Source organism: Puccinia triticina, chromosome 1A (assembly GCF_026914185.1).
Source record: "Puccinia triticina chromosome 1A, complete sequence".
Lineage (NCBI taxonomy): Eukaryota > Fungi > Basidiomycota > Pucciniomycetes > Pucciniales > Pucciniaceae > Puccinia > Puccinia triticina.
Window position 1 is genome coordinate 839,177 of NC_070558.1, and position 25,040 is coordinate 864,216.

At 47.4% G+C, this 25,040-nt stretch overlaps 5 protein-coding genes across 5 annotated transcripts; 3 read left to right on the forward strand and 2 right to left on the reverse strand.

Moving 5' to 3' along the window:
• Positions 1–7,873: 7,873 nt before the first annotated feature.
• PtA15_1A129 (uncharacterized protein) lies at positions 7,874–8,706 on the forward strand (the record flags this gene model as incomplete). The annotated part of the gene is made up of 3 exons (XM_053165123.1): positions 7,874–7,898; positions 7,974–8,464; positions 8,551–8,706. 3 exons carry the CDS (start codon positions 7,874–7,876, stop codon positions 8,704–8,706), a joined length of 672 nt encoding a protein of 223 aa, XP_053016346.1.
• Positions 8,707–10,099: 1,393 nt separating this feature from the next.
• On the forward strand, positions 10,100–11,242 carry PtA15_1A130 (uncharacterized protein; the record flags this gene model as incomplete). The annotated part of the gene is made up of 4 exons (XM_053165125.1): positions 10,100–10,123; positions 10,198–10,999; positions 11,076–11,107; positions 11,183–11,242. The coding sequence occupies 4 exons, from the start codon at positions 10,100–10,102 to the stop codon at positions 11,240–11,242; spliced, it is 918 nt and encodes a 305-aa protein (XP_053016347.1).
• A 2,898-nt stretch (positions 11,243–14,140) lies between these two features.
• On the forward strand, positions 14,141–20,484 carry PtA15_1A131 (uncharacterized protein; the record flags this gene model as incomplete). The annotated part of the gene is made up of 12 exons (XM_053165126.1): positions 14,141–14,261; positions 14,636–14,856; positions 14,949–15,533; positions 15,623–15,798; positions 15,884–16,538; positions 16,622–17,013; positions 17,084–18,533; positions 18,613–18,799; positions 18,860–19,493; positions 19,568–20,018; positions 20,098–20,203; positions 20,288–20,484. The coding sequence occupies 12 exons, from the start codon at positions 14,141–14,143 to the stop codon at positions 20,482–20,484; spliced, it is 5,175 nt and encodes a 1,724-aa protein (XP_053016348.1).
• A 2,228-nt stretch (positions 20,485–22,712) lies between these two features.
• On the reverse strand, positions 22,713–23,257 carry PtA15_1A132 (uncharacterized protein; the record flags this gene model as incomplete). The annotated part of the gene is made up of 3 exons (XM_053165127.1): positions 22,713–22,829; positions 22,926–22,989; positions 23,109–23,257. 3 exons carry the CDS (start codon positions 23,255–23,257, stop codon positions 22,713–22,715), a joined length of 330 nt encoding a protein of 109 aa, XP_053016349.1.
• Positions 23,258–23,569: 312 nt separating this feature from the next.
• PtA15_1A133 (uncharacterized protein) lies at positions 23,570–24,306 on the reverse strand (the record flags this gene model as incomplete). The annotated part of the gene is made up of 4 exons (XM_053165128.1): positions 23,570–23,577; positions 23,656–23,722; positions 23,798–23,864; positions 23,939–24,306. The coding sequence occupies 4 exons, from the start codon at positions 24,304–24,306 to the stop codon at positions 23,570–23,572; spliced, it is 510 nt and encodes a 169-aa protein (XP_053016350.1).
• Positions 24,307–25,040: the final 734 nt, after the last annotated feature.

A 25,040-nucleotide genomic window follows, 5' to 3' on the forward strand; every position in this document is an offset into this window, starting at 1 on the left:
TAGAGATATGAATTCAGCTGCGCATGTCGATGTTGCCACCACCTTTTGCCTCCGGGAGCCCCAGGCCACCGGAGCACCGAACAAAGTGATTACGAAGCCCGATGTCGATCGTTGAAACTCTCCACCCCAGTTCGCATCCACCCAAGTCGTCATTTCATCTCCCGATGCCGATAGCTTCAAACGTTTCGATCGTGTCGTGTAGATATATTGTACGAGATGTGACAAAGCCTCCCAGTGTGAGTCGTTAGGATTCGTACTGAACCTGGCAAGGTAATTAACCGCGAAGCTTATGTCTGGTCTAGTTCCCAACGCCAGGTAATTTATCGAGCCTATTGGTGATTGATATAGTGTTGCTGAAACCGGTTCCCCCCACGAAGTTGTAAGATTGTCGCCAGTCAGCGGGGTATGAGTAGTTATCAAGAGTTTTTTCACTTCCTTCCTGTACTTTTCTACTAGCTGGTCGATAAGCATGTGTTGACTGAGAAATATCGCATCATCTTCGTACTCAAGTCGAATGCCAACGAGTTTTTCAGGCTTTGAATCCCACTTGAGGCGCAGGCTTCGGTCCATGTTCTGTCTTAGAAGTTCAATATCCGGTTTGTTGTTGCCGAACACGATCCCATCATCCACATGAATCCATACTATAATGATGGAGTTACCCTTCTTGTACCTGTACAGACACTCCTCCACTTCGTCGCATTCAAATCCCCAGCCGTGGAGTAAACTCTTGAAATGTTTCCACCAGCAACGGCTGGCCTGACGAGTGCCGTATAGAGCCTTCTTGAGTTTGAGTACCTTCCCATTCAGATGAGGAAATAGCTCGACGGGTGGATCGACGTAAATAGTCTCTTCGATTGGACTGTGGACAAAAGCCCCGGTAATGTCAAAAGAATTGATTATCCAATTATTCCTTACCGCCAGAGTGAGCAGTATTTGTAATGTCGATAAAGAAGCTGTTGGAGCAAACGTTGAACAAACGTCCTTTCCAAGACGTTGTTTGAAACCTCGTACAACGAAACGGGCCTTCAGTTTGTTGATTGAGCCATCCGTGTTACGCTTGATGTCAAAAACAAAACGAGTGCCGATGGAGTGTCGATTTTCTTTTTCCATGATGTCAAATGTGTCGATTTCCGTTAATTGATCCCATTCTTTGATGCACGCTTTACGCCACTCGACCCCTGCCGGCGAGCTTAGAGCCTGTCGTAGGGTGGATGGAATATCTGCGTCGGACGTAGCTTGTAAAAGATCGAGTTGATTATCTTGTTCCTCACATATTTCCGCTGTTCGTTCTTGTCCCAAAGTCAGAACTCTACGGGCAATCGGGTTATCAGCCAAAGACGTGGGAGAAGGAAAGAGAATTTTCCCTTGGAAATCCAGAAAAAAGGCACACTCAGAGTTTATTACTTTCTGAGTAATGAGATTCCAGAATAGCCATCCCCTCTCATCATCCTGGTAGCCAACTAAATATCCCGTCCAGCCGCGTTGATCGAGTTTACGGCGCCGGTCTTTTGGAATGTGAACGCTGGCACGAGAACCGAAAGGATAGAACGTGTCGGCACAAGGTTGACGACCGGACCATAGTTCCAACGGAGTTGATTTACAGCGCTGGTTGGGAATTCTGTTGACAAGGTAGCATGCGCATCGGTAAGCGTACGACCAGAGTTTCGAAGGTAGCTCAGAGTGGGCTAATGTTGTTCGGGCAATGTCCCCCAATGTGCGATTTAGACGTTCAGCTTCCCCATTCTGCTCTGGTGTGTAAGGGGATGTAAAGATTATCTGTGATCCAACAGATTCAAGGTAGTCCGAAAGAGGTTTTACACCATATTCTTTGGCATTGTCGGAACGAATGAACTTTGGCGCCATCTTGAAGTGATTGACCATTTTCTTGACGAGAGATATTAGAATTTGAGGGACCTCAGACCAAGATTTCATGGGAAAAACAAAACTGTAGGTAGTCGCATGATCGCGGATTGTGAGAAGAAATCGATTACCGGAGACATCGGGATCAAAAGGACCCATGACGTCGGTGACAAGGAGACCGAGTCGATTTTCCCGGGGAATTACCTCGGGTAGAGAATGGCGGCGTCTTTCGCTTTTAGTCTGTTTACAAGTTTCACAGATGAAAGGAGTCCAATTTTTCAAGTCAAAAGACGGTACGAAACGTTTCAGGAAATCTTTCACAATCGTGTCGGAGATGTGGCCCAATCTACAATGCCACTCATACGCCGGAGATATGGATTGACTGGAAGATCGAGTCGAGACAGCGCGAATGTTGGAAGTAAAAAATTTGAAAGAACCCGGAGTGATAACCCAGGACCAATGAATGAATTTAGCGGTGATAGAAGCCAAGTTTGAAATTAAATGAATGTCGTGGTTGGGGAGAAAAAATGGTTTGAAGCCGGATTCAATCAACTGGCCGAGACTAAGGAGTGTGCCGGTCATCTCCGGACTGTACAATACTTTCGGGATTGTGAGGGTACCATCCCCATTGACCATCTTGAGGTATCCACTATGTGTCGCCAACATAGATCCGTCGGACGAAGCCAGCTTCAGCTTATAATCGGAGATAGAGAGAAAAAGGATTGGAAAGAGCCGCTCACGTGGTGGGTCGCCCCTGAATCCAAAACCGTGCCATCGCCGGTAGCACCCTTCGCATCCACGCCCACAGCCGATCGAACCGCCACATTCGGATCCTGTCCTGTGGGTGGGTTGTTTGGGGGTGCCACCTGGCGGGCGAAACCGGAGACAGGGCGACCATTGATGGGGGTATCAGGGGGCGGCAGGTTGGCATCCCTGCGGAGTGTCGGACACGACGACCTCCAATGCCCCGACGCCCCGCAGTACGAGCAAGGTTTACCGTCAAAAACTGCCGGATTGCTCGGGCTGGTGTTGCCCTTTTGGATGTTATTGATAGCAGCTGATATGTCGTCGACCGTGGGATGTCCGAGCCGTCCCACATTTTGTTGTCTTTGCTGATTGGGAAAGTTGGTCTGGTTTCTCGGTTGGCCTGGCAGCCCGCTCCGAGGGCTAGATCGACCAAGCTGATTTCCTGGGTTGTTCCAGACTGGTTGTGATGAATTACCCCACGCCGAAATTCTGGGAGCTGACGAGTTTGGGAACGTTCGGAAGACTGAAACATTGGGATGTTGATCGGAATCGAACCGTACGCTCTCGCCGTACGCGGAAGTAATGATCGTTTGTATGTCTCTGGCAGTAACGTCCTTTTTGGAGCCAAGTTGCAGTGATATATTCTGGAAGAGTTGAGAACGGGACATTGAGGGAGGGGTAGGGGCAATGGCCTGTAGAACAAGGCTTTCGACGAGGGAAGGTAGACCTGCTCCCACCTTCTTAAGATCTGAAAAAATATTGAAGGTTTTGTTGAAAAGACCCTGGAGTTGTGACGGTTCAGTCGCTGGGCCGGTAATCCGTAGTTCCAAAAGTTTATCGACCAGTTCGATCTGTCGAAAACAAACCGTTCCTTGGAAGTTCGCCTGAACTGCCTCATACGCGTCTGTCCCTGAAGTACACCGATCGACCAGAGACGATAGCTCATTGTGGACCGTAATTTGGATGAAATACAGAAGGCTGTTGTTCTCTTGTACCAATAATTTCTTGTAGTTTTCTTGATTGTCGAAGAAGCTAGAATGCCCGAGTGTAAGTAGGATAACCCTGGTGAGTCCCCGCTTCCATTTGGTGAAGTTGCTGCCGTCGGCGGCCAACGGTTTGACATCTTGTTTATAGATGCTTGGCTGTTGAAGGAATTTGTTCTTAGGGGAGACGTCGGTTGTGCTGGCTTGTGACATGTAGAAAATGGGAGATTCTGGTATCGAAATGTTCTCGGGGGAAGTCGGTGACGTGTCAGAAGAAGTTTGGGGTGTGAATCGTTCTCGAGGTATGTTGATAAGTGGGCGGTATTCGGGTGTTGGGATTACAATCGCGATGGGTAAGCCAAAAGGTTGTACGACGATTTGTTTGCCTGATGAAATCGGGGCCAATGGTGATTCGTCAATGTGCCGGGTGATAACTTTAGAAAAGATATAAGATACTTCCGAGATGAATGGTGAAGGGGGTTGATCTTCTTCCAAAGGGTCTGGTTTTTCTTCAACGGGAGACAGTGGTAAAGGGGGAAGTGCGAGTAAAGCCTTGTACGCTTTTGTTTGTTTCGGCCGTTTCGCTCAAGTTGGCGGCGGCAGTGGTCCAGAGATCTGAGGTTTTTCACGTCAAGTACTGACCATGCACCTATTAGAGCCTGGAGAGATTCCTGGTTGTATCGGCTATTAAGATGTTGAGCAATCGAGTCTTAATCTGTTGTGTCGAGAGAAAAACCCATGAGTCTACATTGCTCCTCCCCGACCGCCTCTTCAGCACTCCATACTCCAAAAGTGGAGTTTGTACACCCCAACTCTCAACATGGACCAGCCTTGGCTCAGCTGATGCTCAGCTGATGCTCAGCTGTGGACCAGCCTTGGCTCAGCTGATGCTCAGCTGTGGACCAGCCTTGTCTCAGCTGATGCTCAGCAGTGGAACAGCCTTGGCTCAGGTGATATTAATCTTTTGAATAGTCTCAAAACATCTGATACTCAGCTTTAAAACAGCCTTGGCTCAGCCAATGCTCAGCTTTATACCAGCATTGGCTCAGCTGATGCTCAGCTTTTGAAAAGTTTTGGCCCAGCTGGTGTTAATCTTTGGAACAGTATTGTCCCAGCTGATCCTAAGCTCTGCACAAGCCTTTTCCAAGATGATGCTCAGCTTTGGACCATTGTTGGCTAAGCTGATGCTCAGATTTGGAATATTCTTGGTCCAGCTGACACTTGGATTTGTATCAGGCTTGGAATATCCAATGCTCAGCTGTGGCCCAGGCTCAGCCAATGCTCAGATTTGGCCCAGGCTCAGTCAATGCCTACTGCTCAGCTGTTCCTGGGAAAAAATTAGGATCAGCTGACTGTGCCACATTGAGTGCTCTGGTGCAGTCCTGCAAGCTCTACAAGTGCTGGTGGAGCAGACTTGGAGCAGCGCTGGAGTAGCTCTGGAGCAGAAACCAAAGCTGCATCATGTCACTTGCCATCAAGTGACTATTTTTTTTCCTGGTGTATGGAGATTTGAATTCATCATGAGAATGGAGGGAGTGTCACGACAGTTGTTTTTATTCAACCAATCACTTAGTATGGGGATGGCAGAGAAATTTGACGGGGGATTATAGATTGAGAGTATGTGAAAATGTAGAGGAGTGTTGGTATTGACAGTGATGGAAGCAGCCGTGAGGAATTTATTATTGTCTGGCAGGCAATGGAAATGATGGCTTGGCATTGATTTGCTGACATAGATACAGCACCTAGGTCTGTTCTTGCTGGAGTTTGGTTGAGAGATTTGGTGCCAGTTAGGGTGGGTGGGTGGTAGATGATCAATGAGATTAGTCCAAGGCTCTTGAAGTAGAAGTGCAAGGGAGGAAGCTTCACAGTGTAGTACGCTGAGGGTGAAGTCTTTTCTGTTATGGCAATTAAGTTGGAAGAGTGAGAAGCAGTGGGGGGATTGCTTGGAAAAAAGGGGATTAAAGGTCTTGGTAAAATTTGAAGGTAATGAGCTTGAGGTAAAGGGTTTATTAGAGGGAAAATCAGGGGTGGGGGTTTTGAAATTTGTACCTATCATTGGCAAAGGTTGGAGGGCTTTTCCCTAGTTAGTTTTTCAAGCTCTTTGACACGGATAGGGCAAGCACTGCTGAAGGGGGAGTGATCATATTTTGGGTCTGACAGGTCTACGGTAGGAGAGGATTTCCGGCCCACTTGTAGGCACTGTTGGTAGCTTCTGCTGGAATCTTCCATTTCTTTGCAAGACGCAGAGTTGTGTCCAGCTCCGTAACGCAAGCAGAGAGGCTTATATTTACAAGAGTGGGCCAGGTGGCCTACCTTCAAGCAATTGTAGCATTGCTTGGGACCCTGGAGGTAGTGTTGCCCTTTCAGGTGCAAACTATTATAGCATTAGCCAGCTCTTTTGATGTCAAGAGCCAGACGTCTGTCTAAAAAGTAAATCAGGAGAGTGCTGGAGGCCTTACCCAAATCCTTGGGGCTGAGGAGCCATTGAATCTTTTCAATTTCCTTTGGATCAATGTTGTTTTGCTTTCAGAGCAGCTCAAAATGTTGTTTATTGTTGACTTCGAAGCTAGTGGGGCAGGAGTGAAGCAGAACGGGGTGGGAAACTTGGGATGTAACAAAAACAGGGTCAGCCTTCTTGGTTCAGAGGTGTTTGTTGTTGAGAAGCCATTTGGCCGCTCTTTGATCTTTGGTAAAAATTTTAACATCCCCGTTGGGGAACTGGGCTACCGCTTTTACCTTGATGGGATCGTTGTCAATTGTTGCTTTAGCAAAAACTAATGCTTCATTGATCTTCTGACAGATGGCTGCCGCTGTAAGGCCTTCAAAAGTTTTAGGTTGATCGAATCTTTTCCTGATCACCACTTGACCCAGTTTAAACCTGTTGATGTACTTAGCCACACTGGGGATTGAGGTCCTGGCCGCCTTCTCCGAATGGAGAGAGGTTGGCCTAGGAGGCAAGTTGCTCGGTTTTGCGGCTGTATGAGCCGTCAAGTTAGAAGAGTTTGGTAAAGACAAGGTCTCTACCTTCTTTTCTAATCTGGCCATATTAGCCGCAATCTCTTTGATCCTCACTAGGAGGGTGTTAAAAGAGTCCGCTTGAGCGGCTCCAGACGGTTTGGGAACCTGGCCGGAGACCACCCTCTTGAGGTTCTCCAATCCAGGGATCAAAGAATCAACCACTTTGGTTAACTTGTCCACTAGTTGGTTTTCGACGACAGGCAGGGAGCCCTCAGTAACAAACATGTCCATACCGGACATATCGTCACTGGTCGCGGGGCCTCCGCCCTGCGGGAGCAGGGGGTTTGGCATGGGTCTAGCTTAACTAAGCCTCTTGAACGGAGGGTCCGGGGGACCCCGCCCGGAGGGCTCTCCGCAGGAGAGGCTTACGCCTAATGTCTGAAGTCTGGCAGGGAAAGGAAGGATATTCAACCCCAAAACCACTAAACAATTATTTAAAAATCAGCAAAATATGTACAAAAAAACTGAATAGACAGTTTCATTGGCAGTGCTGATGCGCACCCTCACCCAAAATTTTGAGCAAAAAGCTCCAAAACTGATTGAAGGAATCCGTTTTGAAGGTCAAAGGAACCCTGAAGGATATTACATTGCTCTGAAGATCCATTTTTGGATTTTCTGATAATATGCACAATTGAGTTTCCTATATGCAAAAAAATGCAACACTACATGTGTAGGATCTGCGGGTTTGCAGATCCAGGATCCACCAGGCATGATGGTTGCGCATCCTTAGTTTACATTTCTTCATGTTTTTTTATTTTTAAACCATTAGTACAGTGCAAATGGTTTGGATTGAGGAGATGAGACCTGTGCCAAATGAAAGCTGAGGTCCAGAAGTATTTTTTGGCTCTGGGGTAGGTCCACAGGACCTGAGGGGGAGGCTGGCTGAGGCTTAATATTTTCCCTCCAGCCATTTGTGATTTCTTTCCCAGCCAAAATTTTGACATTACGCGCAAGTCCCTCCCTGCGGGAGGGGCCGCTTTGCGGCCAGCCACAGCGAGCCTCCCACCATAAGTTAGGGCATGGGTAGATGAGACTGGTAAGCGCTGAAGGGTTGATGGAGGGAATAGGGGAGAGAGCGAGTGCTCTTGTGAATTGCAAACGGGGATAGGGGGAAGGGGTTTCTTGTGTTAAGTTAGAGGCACAAGTCCCCGCTTGGTGTCCCGGGGGCGGAGGGACTTTCAAGTTCGGGGGTCTTGACCGTTGTTGACTAAACTTGAGCTTGCCAGACATCGTAGATCGCTCGAAGACCATCCAGACATTGAAATATGACGACCATCGACTCTTTGCCTTGTGAGTTCGCTTCAACTACATCGACAGTCTGCTATAATGCCTCCTGACCTGCTCGGGACGCTCGAAAAACCACAGACTATGATCGCGACCTCGACGTGATTCCGAACCTTCGGCAGAGGATAGAGCGGGAGATCGAACTTGAGTTAAAGTCAACACCTCAACCAGCGTCCAATGCCGATCCGCCGCCTTCCTACCACCCTTTCTTGTCCGAGTTCCCAGATCTACTTGCATCGCCCACCAGATCGACCAGGCTAACAGATAAATCAGATCCCAATTACCAATCCGACGGGTCGAAAGATTCCCTAGATATCGAGCGATTCCATATTCCCTACCCTGATGATCACACAAGTCTGAAAAATTGGGAAGATGCTTTATCAAACGCTAAATCCCAACTAGAACACCAGCGACTACGTCTGATCAATCTCGATCTGATTGCTAAACATGGGGCCAACCATTGGAAACTCTCAAACTTTCTGGTAGATCAAGAAATATCGAAAGTTGATAAGTTGGTAGAACATTACAAAACCGAGATCGACAACGTAAATCGTCGCCGGAAATCCCATCAGGTCTGCTTTTAATCTTGTTTCATTTCCTGGCAAACCTCCACCGCATCAGATCGCATCACTTTTGTTAACGCAAATCGATGTTGCAGACCGATGTAGGAGACAGATTGACCGATCTGGCTCAGAAGTGGCAGAACTTGGTTTCGACGAATATTTCCCTCGAAATTACCAACATCAATCTGAAGCTCGACGTGGAGGCTTTGCAGAAGGAGGCAGCTACATTGAAAGAAAAACTTAGTACATAGCTTGTGCGCTTTATCAATTAGAAATGTTACTTTCATCGCTCGATCCATGCAGCTATCTGGGCCTAGGAATCCTAACAAAGTATTGCAAACATCCGCAAGCTCTCTGACCAACTGGGGCACTACAAATCTATCATTGTGGATCAGGCCTCGGGCCGGCCGGTGGCGCTTGGGTGCCGAACCGGTCGAACACGTCCACTCGGCCACTGCTTGGACAACTGGCCATGCAGTTGGTGCAGGCAGTGTCTCGAGTGTACAGACGAGCGTCTTGAAAGGTGATCACCTTCGCGAAGACAGTCTTTCACCCGTTAAGCCGGGTCATATGTGTTTTGTCCATCGAAAGGAGGTAATCTTATGGCGCTTGACTAACAGCTTGTTTATTGTATACATCTCTGTCTGATTTTCAAATGGTCGCAACTTGCTTCATGACTGTGCTCCTGGCTCACCGGACCCAAACCTGACCAAGTTCCTCCTGGGTCACTCCTCACTTCAGTCGCCGCAAAAGGAAAGTGTTTCCGCGCCATGTATGTACAAGGGACAAAATTATGTGGTTAATAAAGCTCCGTTCCCACTTTTAGCCTCTTGGTACCCTGAACGCCTTCCCCGGTTTAGACTCTGAGCCATGACCAACCATCCACATGTCTCCCGCATTCCCTAAAATTTTCGGACTTCTGGGACATGTAACAAAAAAGCATTCAGCAGATTTTTCCTGTATGTAGAAAGTCTTGTGGGTTATTGGGATTGGAAGCGGGATCGGAACCCAAACACCAAAAATCACAGTTGAGGGCTGTCCCCGCATGCACAACTTGCCAACTTGCATTCTTCATGCCCAAACATCCCCTGTTGATTCTGGGGTGGTCCATGCTCGGGCTGGTTTAAACCGCATACCGTAGGTGACTGTATTGGCATCGCGTTTGCCTCCAAGAGTATGTACAGCTTCATCTGTGTACATTTGTACATAAAATTGCTATAAGCCGCTAAAAAATACATATTGGTCTGACTTGCCCAGGAGGTTCTGCAGTCTGACTGGACGAGTCTTCCTGCTACTTCGCCGGGGTTTGACCGGCTGACGGCTGTCGATATCATAGGAGCACCTGCCAGTCGTTCGTCAGGCTGCTTTAGCCATCCCTGCCCCTTCCAAGCTTTCCTCCAAATAGAGAAAAAGGTGGCAGAGCTATTGCATCTCCGACTTCCCAAACGTGTCCCCCTCAACCTACCGTTTTCAAACTCAACTACTCTGGCTTCTTAGCACGAACAATCTTGCTTATCATCGTAGCCAAACTTGGCCTTTAGCTGAGCTGTTGGCAAAGCGTATCCCCTTCGTCAGTGTAGAAGCCAGCACGGTTATCCTCCAGTTGTATCCCTGCGCATTCGTCAAAACAGTAGGTTGTCGACCATGGGTTTCACCAAGTCATCATCGGTGAGCTAAATCTTTTGTTATATGCGAGTCAACACTCATCACTCATCTTGTCCTTTGTTCAATCCAAACATCAGAAATCCACCAATGCCCACAATGCATTCATGGGGCGAAGTCGTCGTGATATCGACTCTCAACACTTCTTGGGTCCTATCAAAAGCAGAGTTACCTACTTCAACGGCTCCATGACCTGGATGAAGGGAAAAGCGTTGGTGAAGCACGGCGAAGAGGATTTGTTTTGCGAATTCGAGGGAGATCCAAATTTCATCGAACGCCGATTTGGTGGCAACGTCAAGCGCCCTCGTGAGAAAACCATGGACGAAGACCACGTCCCTGATGAAGAAGCCAGCGGGACCCAACCAGAACCAAAAGCTCACCCCACGTCTGAGAGAGCAGTTGACCCTCAACCCAACAAAGAAGACGAACCTGCTCGTGTCGCTCCTACCCCCAAACGCAGCCGAGTTTCTGATCCACTTGGCCTAGGACTAGCTCAGCGGGCCTTGGCCGAAACGGGAATCGAAGGATCAAACGAAGGACCGTCGCGTAACACGCGCTCTAGAGCTGGTAGTAGCCTGCGCGGAAGAGGAAGCCACGGTGCGGCACTCGCTATTGCAGCCTCGCGAAAGAGTAGCGGTCGGACCGAAAGAACATTGGCGCGCAAAGGAAAAGGGAAGGGCAAGGCTACGGATCCTGATCAACTGGCCGAAATCACTGCTGGAATCGACGGATTTTCGGTTTTCAGTAATCATCAAATCGAGGAGGATCCCCGCCCCACCAACGTCGCGCCTGTAGGGCCATCGACAAGCAAAAACGTAGAAATGGATGCGGGCGAGTGGGCCCATCCGGTGACCCATTCTGCCAAAGTTGGTGTATGGCTTGGTAAATACCATTTTTCTTTCAGTCGTCCGTGCAATGGCCATCGCGTTGATGAGATATAAACCTTTCATCGTCACAGAAAGAACGGCAGAAGCCGGCTCGCAGGCCCCGGTAGACGCACCGCGAAGCCGAGCTCCTTCATCAATCCCCGGTATTTTCATCACATAGAACCCCACGTCCGACAAGGCGATTTCTAGCGAACAAGTTTCATCTGAAGTGGTCCTCAAGATCATTGACTCGCTATAAAATTACGTTTGCTATGATAGTTCCGATTATTACGACATGAGTTGTGGTGCAGTTTCTCGTAGCTTGTGCTTCCTGGTTTTCTTTGTTACAGTCCACGCCCGTTTTTTGTTTTTGTTTTAATCCATGCCCGCCTTGAATAGTTTTGGAGATCTTGAGTTCTGTGCCCTTAAATTGAATGTAACCCGAATTGTTAGTAGTTTCACAATACCTATGGTATCGGTATGAATGGTTCTGATGTTGCGGAATGGCATTCTTACAGCGTTCGACACTGGTGAGATAAACCACAACGGATGTAACATAGGACCAACCCTACCCGCACACAATGACAGAGGAGTCAAGGAGAAGAAATATATAAACCTGACGATGCCGGATGAAGCAGCAGTTCCAATAAAGAATCTCAGTGGGTTCTTCTTTGACAAAGTTTCTGCACCATCTTGACAATGTTCCAAGGGAAATGAAATGATGTAGACCCCTGCCGTAACAAGGATAAGCTTGTTAATCAACTTGTGATCAATTGCACCTAAAAATGTTGTCAATATACGACATAGCCAATGCTCTCTTGGGGTAGGCAGGCTTATGCGAGTGGACGCTTCAAGCTCAATTGGTATTTTCATCAGAATGGATGGATTATGTATGTTTACTATCAGTCACCAGCAGCATATCAAAAATGGTAAAACACCTTTCAAAAGGATTAGCTTCTGTTAAAAAGGGTTCTGTATGTCCATTCCATGCCAATGCTGATTGCAAGTAGTCAGCAAGCTTTTTTTTATGATCATTCCCAACTGGGTAATATGCTTGGGACAGCTCCATTTATTAATTAAAATGAAGAGTATGAAAACATTGCAGGGGCTTATCCAGTCAAGCTTGATGAATATCATTTGTGTAAAGATGATGTTGATTAAAAGGCCTTGTTTCAGCTCCCGGAGTCCCAGGTACAGGTAGTTAAACTGCTTGGAAGTCCCTTCAAATTCCCCGCATGCTGGGATAGAATTTGTGGAGCATATTTGGGTCATAAAAGATGCACATCAGCCATACACAGAATCAGTTGTTTTTATAGCTCAACCCAAAAATGAAATACAGGAGCTTACATAGATGGAACATCAGGGCAGCTCAGATTGAAATATATAACAGCAGCTTATTGATGCGGATGGCATACACATCAAGATTCAGTTGTTTTGGACACTGATAAATATAACTGTGCATAGTTTTTATCATCAGCACCAGTAAATGAATGTTAAATTTCCAGGTCCAATGTGAGCAACACTATCAAGGAAATGGGAGATTGTTTTGAGCCTATGGAGAGTGCTTGGAGGGTGTGACTTAGCTTGAAGATTGATTGATGATTAGGATATGTTGCTTCCTTTAGGAGACTTCAACTGGGGAGCTTACTAAATTGGATGCCAGCCCCGTTTTTCTGAGATCAGGAAAACTTAAAATGACTGGTTGAAAGCGAGGAGATAGGACAGCTATTTATTTAACTTGATAAAAGCCAATTATAAAAGCCAGCTGGAAATATCTCTGGGCATGAAAGAATGTTGTCTTCATCCTCGCAGCCGTCTGGAATTGCGTCTTCGACGCAGGGCTGGTGCAGCGATCCATCTCTAGGCTCTGTTCGATGATACTTGATGCTGATTGTGACTTTAGGTAGCAGCTTTTTGTTATCATGTAGGGGGTCAGGCAAGGTCTGGCTGGCAGTCCGGTTGAAGCAAGCTTATGTGTTTTTTTTTTCTCCTCTTCCTGTTCTTCCCGTTTGAGATTGGTGAGGGGTTGCCATAGACAACCAAACAAGCTGGACCCGAGGGATAGAAATTTGTTGTCAGTTAAGAGTGTATGTGTCGGCCATGCGAGCATGGGGGATGGTGATAAGAAGTTTTCTGCCAGCTGGCCATGCGGATAAAGAATGAGGGTGATCACATCGACTGGTGGTTGATTTGATAGGGTGCGGTGGCCAGGTGCTGTGCAAGTTGTGTCTATGTTACGATTTGAAATTTGAGTTAAAAATACTTGGCGACGGTGACTCGGAAAGTTGATTGAGGATCGATTTTATAACCGGCAGGATGTTGTCTGGATGGCAACAACCCATCCGTGCTCGTCATTTTCCTGCTCGCTGTCTCTCGCCTCGCTTCTAGTCCGCCCCGCCTGATCTTCGCTTCCCCCTTCGCCTTGCAAGAGCCAACGACACTTCGCGATGGTCTAGATTGACCAACAAGCAACAGCTGACCAGCAAGGATTACCTCTTGACCATCAAACAGCATACATCCAGCTGCTGCACTCGAGACAAAGCAACCTCTTCTCGCCTCTTGCCTCTTCCATCCATCATTTCATCATCGTCGTTCACATACAAACCAGTTCAACCGGTCAGTGTTCTTCTTCCCTCGTCTTCTTTCTCCCCCTTCCCGCCCCTGCTGCAGCATCCTAGCCTAGCGCATATCCCGAACCGACTCCCAAGACTATCATCCAACCTGAACCCACTGCTGCTTCACTCTCTTCACTCCATCACCATCCAACCCTCGCTGGTGCCCACCCATCTAACACCCACACCGACACACTGTAGATACTCAGATCGTGTGTCCCACTGTTTCCAGTCACCCACCTCTGTTCAAGCTTCGGTACATGCTGGTGTACTGTAGAACAGCCGAAAGATAAATGTATTTACATACAGAAGAAGCTTTTCCTAAACCTGCAATCAGAGTCCCGGGTGACCATCCCACATACAGATCGCTACGCTCTCAGCTCGGACCCTCTCGCCAGCTCTGCCTTCTCGACAGCCCTCTCCAACCTAAATAGTCGCCTATCACTAATTCTGCTCTCCCTCCCTTCTTCTCGCATCTCAGCTGGCTAGAGACCACACCCACCAAACCATACACCCTCCCGCCTCCTCTTCAAGTGCAACCAACCATGGACTCCAATCAGGCTCGTTCCTATGACAATCGAACCAATCAGACTCCTTCCAACGAAAGCTTGATGGGTCCCAATCCGAGCTCGTTCAGGAATCAAGAACCGATTAGTGGATCATCAAGTCAGTCTCCAATCTTCCCTTTTCATTCCCTCTGCTTGTTTCTCCCCCTTTTTTTTCTTCTTTTCTTCTCAACCTTTAAGCTTGATTATCCCGTCATCCGCCCTATCTCCCCCTACTCCCCCCCACCCCAGTCCTACCACCACCACTACCACCTCTTTTCCCTTCGTTCAACTGATCACACCCTTCGATTACGATTACATATACAATACACTACCCATCATCCATAACATACGCATATATATTTCTCTTTGTAGAATACAGTCTTTCTCCACACATAGTCTCATTTTTCTTCTTTTTCTCTCTTGCGGTTTATTTTCCCCTCTTTTCTGACCCTAATCGCTAACTCACATCCTGAATGTCCACTTCACATTCAGCTCCGACAGCTTATGACTCGTATGGCTACCCCTCAAGCGGCACAACCGGACCCGATCCTTACTCTCGACTTCGCGAAGCCTACCCGGCGTGGAGCTCGGACTCTCAGATTCCCTTGAGCAAGGAGGAGATCGAAGATGTCTTTATCGACCTCGCCAACAAGTTCGGCTTTCAACGGGACTCGATGAGGAACGTCTACGATCATCTCATGATTCAACTTGATGTTCGTCAAATCGCTTTCGTCCACTACCTCAAAAGGCCCGTTCACGTCGTACTGACCTGGCTTTCATTTGCTTTTCGTTGATATCGATCTAGTCGAGGGCTTCTCGAATGTCACCCTCTCAAGCTTTGTTGACCCTACATGCAGATTACATCGGTGGAGAACATGCCAACTATCGTAAATGGTACTTTGCGGCTCAACTCGATCTTGACGATGCTATCGGCCAAACATCCAACACTATCCTCGGGACCACTGCGGCCTCCAAACTCAAATCGGCATCAGCCAAATCTCTAGAATCTGCTCGTAATCGATGGCGTCAGGCAATGTCAAACATGTCCTCCTACGACCGCATGCGCCAGCTGGCCCTCTATCTCTTATGCTGGGGCGAAGCAGCTCAAGTCCGATTCATGCCAGAGTGTCTGTGCTTTATCTTCAAATGTGCCGACGACTATTATCGCTCGAGTGAATGTCAAAACCGAATCGAACCCGTCCCCGAAGGACTCTATCTCCGTGCCGTCATTCGTCCGCTCTACAGGTTTTTCAGGGATCAAGGTTACGAACTCATTGACGGTGTCTATCTGCGTCGTGAGAGGGATCACCACGAAATCATCGGTTATGACGACATCAACTCACTCTTTTGGTACCCTGAAGGCATCGCTAAAATCACTCTGAATGACCGAGTAAGTTATCTCAACTTACACGCCCCTGGTTTTGACACTTAACCTGGCCTCATTGTCTTTTTATCATTTTGCGTTCACCACCCTGCTAGACTCGATTGATAGATATTCCTCTTGCTCAGAGATACATGAAATTTGATAAGATCGAGTGGCGCCAAGCATTCTTCAAAACCTATCTCGAAAAACGATCTTTTGGTCACATGATCGTCAATTTCAACCGAATTTGGGTCTTGCACATCAGTGTCTATTGGTATTTTACCGCTTACAAGTAAGCAAACTGATTTATGACTCTTGAAGTCGGAAAGCTATCGAGTTGATTAAAGCTGACTTCTTTCTATCTTCGGCTTACTTAGCGCACCTGCCGTCTACACCTTACCTAACCAACGAGCACCTGCCAAAGCTATGCAATGGTCCGCCGTAGCACTCGGGGGAGCCGTATCAACTTTGATCATGATTATTGCAACTATCATCGAATTTTCATACGTCCCTACCACGTGGAACAATACATCTCATCTCGCCCGAAGAGGGACGTTCCTCCTCCTCACTCTTGCTCTCACAGCTGGCCCCACAGTATACATTGCTGGCTTCGATCGTGATTCTTCTACTGCCTACATCATCGCCATGGTTCAGTTTGGTATATCTGTGGTGGCCACTGTCTTGTTCTCTATCGTCCCTTCAGGCAGGATGTTTGGTGACAAGGTTTCTGGCCAGGCGCGCAAGTATCTAGCCAATCAAACATTCACTGCATCCTATCCCAAGCTGGAAAGGGCCTCACGAGCTGCCTCGATCGCACTATGGTCCCTTGTGTTTTCCTGCAAGTTTGTCGAATCCTATTTCTTCTTAACTCTCAGTTTCGAGAATCCCATTCAGGTTATGGTCGGCATGAAAGTTCAGGGATGCAGCGACAAAATTTTTGGTTCTGTTCTCTGCCGCAATCAACCCGCGTTCGCTTTGACTGTGATGTTTGTCATGGACCTCACCCTGTTCTTCTTGGATACATTCTTATGGGTTAGTCAATCATTCACACCGTCCTCTACTTCTTCTCAGGCCGTGAAATCCATTTTTGATGCCTTTCATTTTTGTTCGGCTAGTATGTCATCTGGAATACGGTTTTCTCGATTGCCAGGTCTTTTTCCTTGGGACTGTCGATTTGGACCCCTTGGTCAGATATCTTTACAAGATTACCCAAACGAATCTATGCCAAGGTCTTAGCCACGTCCGAGATGCAAGCCCGATACAAGCCGAAGGTTTTGGTTTCTCAAATTTGGAATGCCATCATTATTTCGATGTACCGTGAACATCTACTTAGTATAGATCATGTCCAAAGACTGCTGTATCATCAAGTTCCCAGCGAAAACGAAGGCAAGCGAACCTTGCGAGCTCCGATGTTCTTTATCTCTCAGGAGGATAAAGGTCTCAAGTCCGAATTCTTCCCTCCTGGCAGTGAAGCTGAAAGAAGAATTTCATTCTTTGCGCAATCACTGTCAGTCTCATCATCAATCTTAACATTGGACTCTTGATGTGCTAATTTCATTTTTTTTTCTTTCAAATAGGACTACATCTATCCCTGAACCGCTGCCCGTTGATGCCATGCCCACCTTCACCGTTTTGACACCACATTATTCTGAGAAGATCTTACTGTCTTTGAGAGAGATCATCCGAGAAGAAGATCAAAATGCGCGTGTCACTTTGCTAGAGTACTTGAAGCAACTTCATCCAGTCGAATGGGACAACTTCGTTCGAGACACAAAGATTCTTGCTGAAGAAGCCAACGTCTTCCCTTCCTATGCGTTTGCCAACGGTCAAGGCAACACTAATTCCAGCGATGAGAAGGTCGAAAAGAAAAAGAAAACCGATGACATTCCATTTTACACCATCGGGTTCAAGTCTGCCGCCCCTGAATACACCCTCAGAACACGAATCTGGGCCTCTTTGAGAGCGCAGACTCTGTATCGAACCGTCTCCGGCTTCATGAATTACTCGAAAGCCATCAAGCTACTCTATCGTGTCGAAAATCCAGAGGTTGTTCAGTTGTATGGCGGAAATACTGAAAAACTTGAGCGCGAATTGGAACGCATGTCACGGCGTAAATTTCGCTTTGTCGTTTCGATGCAGCGATACTCAAAATTCAGCAAGGAAGAGATCGAAAACACTGAATTCTTGTTGAGGGCTTACCCCGATCTTCAGATTGCATATTTGGAAGAAGATCGTGAAAGGAAGGAAGGCGGCGAAACACGAATCTACTCTGCACTGATTGATGGTCATTCTGAGATCCTACCCGACGGCCGACGACGACCCAAGTTCCGAGTTGAATTACCCGGTAATCCGATTTTGGGTGACGGAAAGTCAGACAATCAAAATCATTCAATCATCTTTCATCGAGGTGAATATGTCCAACTGATTGATGCCAATCAGGACAACTATCTGGAAGAATGTCTCAAGATCCGTAACATGCTTGGAGAATTTGAAGATTTCCATGTTTCTAATCAGTCTCCGTACTCGGCCGCCGGTGCCAAGGAGTTCTGTAAATTTCCTGTCGCTATCGTCGGCGCTCGTGAATATATCTTTTCGGAAAACATCGGAGTTCTGGGTGATGTCGCAGCTGGAAAAGAACAAACCTTCGGTACCCTGGCTGCTCGGTCGCTTTCCTTTATTGGTGGCAAACTACACTATGGGCATCCAGATTTTTTGAATGCCATCTTCATGACCACACGTGGAGGGGTTTCAAAAGCCCAAAAAGGTCTCCATCTATCCGAAGATATCTACGCTGGTATGAACGCTTTCGGACGAGGTGGCAGGATTAAGCATACGGAGTACTATCAATGTGGGAAAGGTCGAGATCTCGGTTTTGGGACGATTCTCAACTTCCAAACAAAGGTCGGCACTGGTATGGGTGAACAAATGTTGTCCAGGGAGTACTATTACTTGGGAACTCAACTCCCCCTAGATCGTTTCCTCACATTTTACTACGCTCATCCTGGATTCTTCATCAACAACATGCTTGTGAGTTTTTTTTTCTCGAATCCAAAGCGCCTTCAGAGAATAATTTTGTATTGACTACGGTGGTATTTTATATCTGCAGGTCATCTTCGCTGTTCAATGCTTCATGTTTACCATGGTGTTCCTAGGAACGCTGAACAGCTCACTCACTATTTGTAAATATAATTCGGAGGGGCAGTTCATTGGGTCGCCAGGCTGTTACAATCTTGTCCCTACTTATGACTGGATCAAGAGATGTATCGTGTCGATATTCATCGTGTTTTTCATCGGTGGGTTATTTCACCCCATGTCCATGGTCCACAGTGTTTGCTGATTGCATTTCCGTGTAGCATTTTTACCGCTCTTCTTGCAAGAATTAACGGAAAGAGGCGTTATTTCGGCAATCATTCGACTCGGCAAGCAGCTGGGCTCTTGTTCACCTGTCTTCGAGGTCTTCAGTACTCAAATTCAGTCACATGCCTTGTTGACTGATATGACCTTTGGAGGCGCGCGTTACATTGCAACCGGTCGAGGGTTTGCCACCACCCGAATTTCGTTCGCAATCCTGTACTCTCGTTTTGCTGGGCCTAGTATCTACCTCGGGATGCGGACATTGTGCCTACTGTTGTATGTGACGATGAGTTTATGGATGCCTGCGATCATCTACTTTTGGGTATCCGTACTGGCTCTCTGTCTAGCCCCGTTCATCTTCAATCCCCATCAGTTCAGCTTTACGGACTTTATTATCGACTATCGAGAGTTCCTCCGATGGATGTGTCGAGGTAATAGCAGGTCTCATGCTAACTCTTGGATTGGATATTGTCGGCTCTCTCGAACACAAATCACCGGATTCAAGAAAAAAAGGCTCGGATTGCCCTCTGAAAAACTTTCAGCTGATGTCCCCAGAGCCGGGTGGAAAGTTATCCTGCTCTCGCAGATCCTGGCCCCCACCTTTCTGGCTATCATTTTATCGGTTGCTTACATGTTGAGTTGATTCAAGTTTTCGTTGCCCCCACTATTGCATTAACTGACGCTTGTATTCAATTTTTTTACCCCAGGTTTGTCAAGTCGTTTAGCGACCCGCCGGTTAATGCGTTGCTGCGTTTAGCAATTGTTTCCCTCGGCCCGGTCGCATTCAACGCAATTACGCTGCTTACATTATTCATGATCTCACTCTTCTTTGGCCCGGCGTTATCGGCCTGTTGTACAAGATTTGGATCGACGATGGCGGCGATTGCCCACGTGATGGGGGTCGTCGGGCTGGTTGGGTTTTTCGAGTTTCTGTGGTTTATCGAGTTGTGGAACATCTCCCATGCAGTCTTGGGGATGATCGCCACGATTGCGATCCAGCGAGCCTTGTTCAAGATGCTCATAGCCTGCGTCTTGAGTCGCGAGTTCAAACACGACGAGACTAATCGGGCTTGGTGGACCGGGAAGTGGTACGGTCGCGGCCTCGGCACTCATGCTTGGTCTCAACCTGTCAGAGAATTCTTGGTCAAAATCGTCGAGGTGAGCTTGAAGACATCTTTCCTGGATTTCTCCGGCCATATGACTGAAATGTGTGGTTCTTTTTGATATCTGCTTCTAGATGTCACTCTTCAGTGCAGATCTCTTGACTTGCCATTTCATCATGATCCTGCTGTCGCTCCCCTTACTCATCCCCTTCTCCAATCGAGTACACTCGACCATGTTATGTAAGTGCCCGAATAGAATTTCATTTTTCTGATTGTTGGAAATTTCTGTATCTAACTGTTCTGGGATGGGTTGTAATATTTTAGTATGGTTGAGGCCCAGCAAGCAAATCCGACCGCCTATCTTCTCATTCAAACAGCGCGCCCAACGTCGGAAGATCGTGGCTAGTTACGGCTTACTCTATGCGCTCTCGATTGGATCTCTGATCGCCTTGATCGTCCTGCCTATTGCCTTCAGGGGATCGCTAGATGAAGCTAGCTGCTCGATTTGTCGCAGCATTTGAGGGAGCCCATTGATCAGCAGCCTCTCCTTTTTGACTCTCCTCCGACCCATGTTTCCCTTTTCAATCTCCCTCTCTTTACAGTCCTCTTTGGTCTTTCGTTTGTACGTTCGAGGCCCAGTAGGTATCCAATATTCGTAGACAACCTTAGTATCATTCGTTCAACCAATCAGTTTGCTTACTCTTCATCGTCATCCTCATTAACATCATCCGCTTGTTTCTCCACTCATTCCTTATCAATCAACAGCATCTTATCTCTTTCTCTCTTTCTCTCTCTCTCTCTCTTTACTCTTCCAATTCATTGTATTTTTTATCCCTTACTTGTCTTTCATTTTGCTCTTTATTCATAATTTTCAACTTCTTCTAAATCAATGTATGTGTCTACCCTGTGTCCATTTTACTTTGTTTCCTCTTTGCCTTCAAAACAACACTCTTTTCTTCTTTTTCTGAAAAGTATACTGTTCCATATTATTTTTTTTCCCTTTTCTCTTATTCACATTTTCTTTCTTTTGTTAGGTTGGTTGGTTGGGGAAGAATGTGTGATTATATACAGATGATCTTTACAGTTAAATACTTAAATAGATAAGTAATATTTAATTCCATACATTCATCATTCATGGTAATTTTGAAAGATTGGCTGTTTGAGTTCCCCAACAGATCCATCATTTGTTTGGATGGTGGTATTCCAAGAGGTTCCTGTTGCCTAAATGTCATGCTTTAGAGGGATCTGCTAAGGCCCTGTTTGGCAGCATCATATTACACAGTGTAATAATAGGAAACATGCTCATTACATATGGTAAAACATGTCTTTTTAGGATAATCTTTTGAAAGTAAACCCTCATAAGGCTTGGCAGTTTACTTCCAAAAGATCAGGCGGAAAAGTAGTGTCTTACAGAATGTAGGAGGACATGGCAAGATTATTTATTGTGTAATAATCACACTGCCAAACAGGGCCTAAACCTTATTTGCTAGTGAAACCTGGATATCAATCAATTTTCACCAGCCAGTAAGGTTTAGCCTTTCCCTCCAGATCAAGCATTTTAGCCCATGGGAAGTCCTCCAGTGGACAATTTCCTGTCAATCTGGAAACCTAATCCGGGCTAACTTAGCGCCCAGTGCGGATGGTCTCAGAGTTTGCGGCCAAAGTCGCAAGCTCTTTTGGGCTAGCTGTAGTTCATTCCTCTTCCGTAGTCAAGGCAAGGAAGGGGACCCCCCTTCTTGACCTCTCCATCCCGCACTTGCCGCGGGGTGCTGCACCACAGTGCTTTGGGACAAGTACTAGGTGAGAGAACGGCAGCCAAATGGGCTGCGGGGGAGCAAACAGGGCACCGTGGGTTGCCCTCTGTTCATGGAGGTGGCTAAGTGGGAAGCCCTGATGGATCGGAGCTGGGGCCGGACTGCTTCAGTCATGCAAAGACACACGCACAAATGCACCCGGTGTCAGAATCTGAGCTTTTAGTCCGCTCACTTTCTTTGTTCCCAGTTCCAGTTCCTGTTCCTGTTCCTGTTCCTGTTCCTGCTCCCTGTTCCTGTTCCCTGTTCCTGTCCTGTCATCTGTCCCAGTTCCTGTCCCCTATACCAGTTCCTGTCCTGTCCCCAGTTCCAGTTCCTGTCCCTGTCACTGACTTTTTACAGATGTTAGTTTATTTTGTCTTGTGTGTTACATGCTGTTAGGCCCCCTCTGGATCTTGTGCAGGGGGCTCTCTAGTTGTGTATAGTTGTCCGCTCCTCGAGTATGAAATAAAATTATCGAGTCTGAGCCAAAACCACTCTAGCCCCACCTGAGCCATCAACCTTCAGCAAAGCTCCTCGGTCAACCCCTCCGCCTCGCCTCTCAATCTCTCTGTCCACAAGTGAAACCTCAACACCCGGGAGATTCATATATGAATCCCCCATCAATAGAAGTTCCCAAGCTCATCACTCCGAACTTCCCCTCTCCGCGCCCATCAGAGACTTGCCCACTTCAGGTCCATTCAGACCCAACTGGCGGACTCCCAAAGCAAGCTCGGCCGCGCAAAAGCAATGGCTAGGATACAAAAACTAGATGAAATTGCAACTGAATACAATGTCCTAGAGTGCTTCGCACCGATACAAGCGTTCTAAACCTCAAGCAATTCCGTCAACTACTGAAACACACTGCTTTTTCCGGAAAAAGTGCCATCCTGGCTATGCGGAGAAAACAGAAATCACAAAATTGCAATGGGAAACTGAAGAAAAGCAGCTGAGCAACATCACTGGCGGGCCTTGATTTTCTTGGTCGCTGGGACAGTGAATTTGGGCTGTTCGATCTCTTTGCCCGAGGTGGCGAAGACATTTGAGAAGAAGACATGTTCCTTGTTGATATGTGGCTAAGGGAGACAGCAGCACATGAAAGTGGTCAGAGCACGCACACTTTTCTCAGAGTAAAAATAGATCAGACATGGTGGCAGTGGCTTTGCGCTTACTTGGAAGCCGTAGTGGGGGGTATCCCATGTTTTGTCAGCTGGGGTCTTTTTGTCAGCGAGGGGGCTAGCATTGGCAAAAGTGTTGCAAAAGAGCACAATATTCAGTCAGTTTTTGCCAAATCAAAATGATGCTCTCCTTTGGGATACACAATGAGGAAGCAGAGCAATGAGAATCAAGCGCACAATTTAATCAATTGAATGTGGTATTCTCCCTTTTGCCTGATGTCTGGAGACATTGCTTTGGGGTCATTGGCCGTGGGACCTGAAGCCATCTTCAGAGGATCGGTACCGATGGAAGAATAAACTGTAAGGGTGCTGATAGGAGAGAACATGTTGCAGATACGAGCGATTGTCAATAATCTTTGCCCCAATAAATAATTGCGCAGCGGATCTTTCAAAACTTACTTCTTATCCCAGTCAACGGTGACGGCAAAGTTGTAGCTTTGGTCATATACCAGGGGAAGCTCGAGTAGCGTCTTGGTGGTCCAGTCTCGCACTCTGATGGTTTTGCTGTTGCTGCTGGGCTTGTGTTCGTAATTTTTGGCGTCAAAGTCGGACCCGCAGAAAATGTCGAAGACATGATCACCTGGTTAGGATAAAGATTAGCGTCATGAAATGTATGACTTGTGGATTGATGAGTAGTCTTACCTGTCTACAACGATGAAAGAAAGCAAGGAGACAAGTCAGCACGTTGTTAGGAGTGGGAATCAGGATTGAGAACTTACAGGACCTTCAATGCTAGCCAGAAGGTATCCATGCTCAAGTACAAGCGGAGCATCTGAGGCCAATCGGATCGTCTACGGATAAGGATGCTTTGGTTCAGCTGCTGAGTCTACATTGCGAGTAGCGCTCTGGCGAGAGCCAGCACGCACCTGATACCAGGTTGTGGTCCCAGAGAGAGTGGTGGTTCTGTCAATAACAGGATTGACATCCGTTCGTCTGCCGAGGCAAGGTAGATAATATGTATTTAAGTAAATGGCTAAAAACAAGCGGCCGAGTAGAGGCATCATTACCTGAAACCGAATTGTGGAGGGCCGCTGCCTGGGACGAAGATTGAGTTGTCGAGAATCCTCAACTTTATTTCAGGCGCCGAGTTTTCTGGTTGCAGGATTTTAACATATCTAGAAGCCTTTGAGGCACCTTTGACAATGTATGCAATGAGTTTCCTCAGAGCCGAGTTGGTGTTATCCAAGTCTTCAGTTTTCATGTCGGGAGTGATCTTGAAATCGAAGACCCGTTGGGGAGCACCAGAGCCGGACTCTGCGTCGAGGCCAATACGTGTCCCCTCGGCTCTTGCCTCATCAGCTGGAGCAGCAAGCGAAAGACTCGCGAAGAGGAAAATAGCCATGAGGATGGCCCGTTGCATATTTCCGGCTAGCATCGTTGAGAGGGGTTAATCTGATGAGACGAGAGAGATCTTGAATGGAGAACTGGTAAAAGACGACCCGCAACTGAAAGAAATGTAAAGATTAATGTGATGGAAAAGGCAACGCTGAAGATTAGATGAGGAAGTGGAGCAGGGGCAACAACCCTCTACTTTTTATAGGCCAGTACCTTGCAAGCTGGTCTGCCAGGGGCCAGGAAGGGTGACTTGATTGCGGAGCCGGTTTCGCGGGGTGCAGATAAACCACATCCTATCCATGGCAACACAAGGCTTAGGCTTGCATGTAAGGCTTTAATCGTATATTGTACACATTCGGACCCCATACTACGGTAGCCCATCCACTGCTGGGGCTAACCCAAACCAGCCGCGCTGGATACATACCTTCCTGACAGCCCCATCCATTCGGATCGGAAAGCTTCTGCAACACCTTCCAGGCGCTACAACGGTCGACGCCCGAGTGGCTGGCCGTGTGTATCGATGAGGCACACCAGCAACACTTCTCCCTGGGTGTAAAGTTTACCTTGTTTCGGAGACGGCCCGGTGGCGGGAGACGCGTGCGGCCCGAACTAACTTAGGCCCCGTTTAAAAGTTGTCGACCCAGGTCGGCGCCTAGCTTAACTAAGCCTCTCGAACGGAGGGTCCGGGGGACCCCGCCCGGAGGGCTCTCCGCAGGAGAGGCTTACGCCTAATGTCTGAAGTCTGGCAGGGAAAGGAAGGATATTCAACCCTAA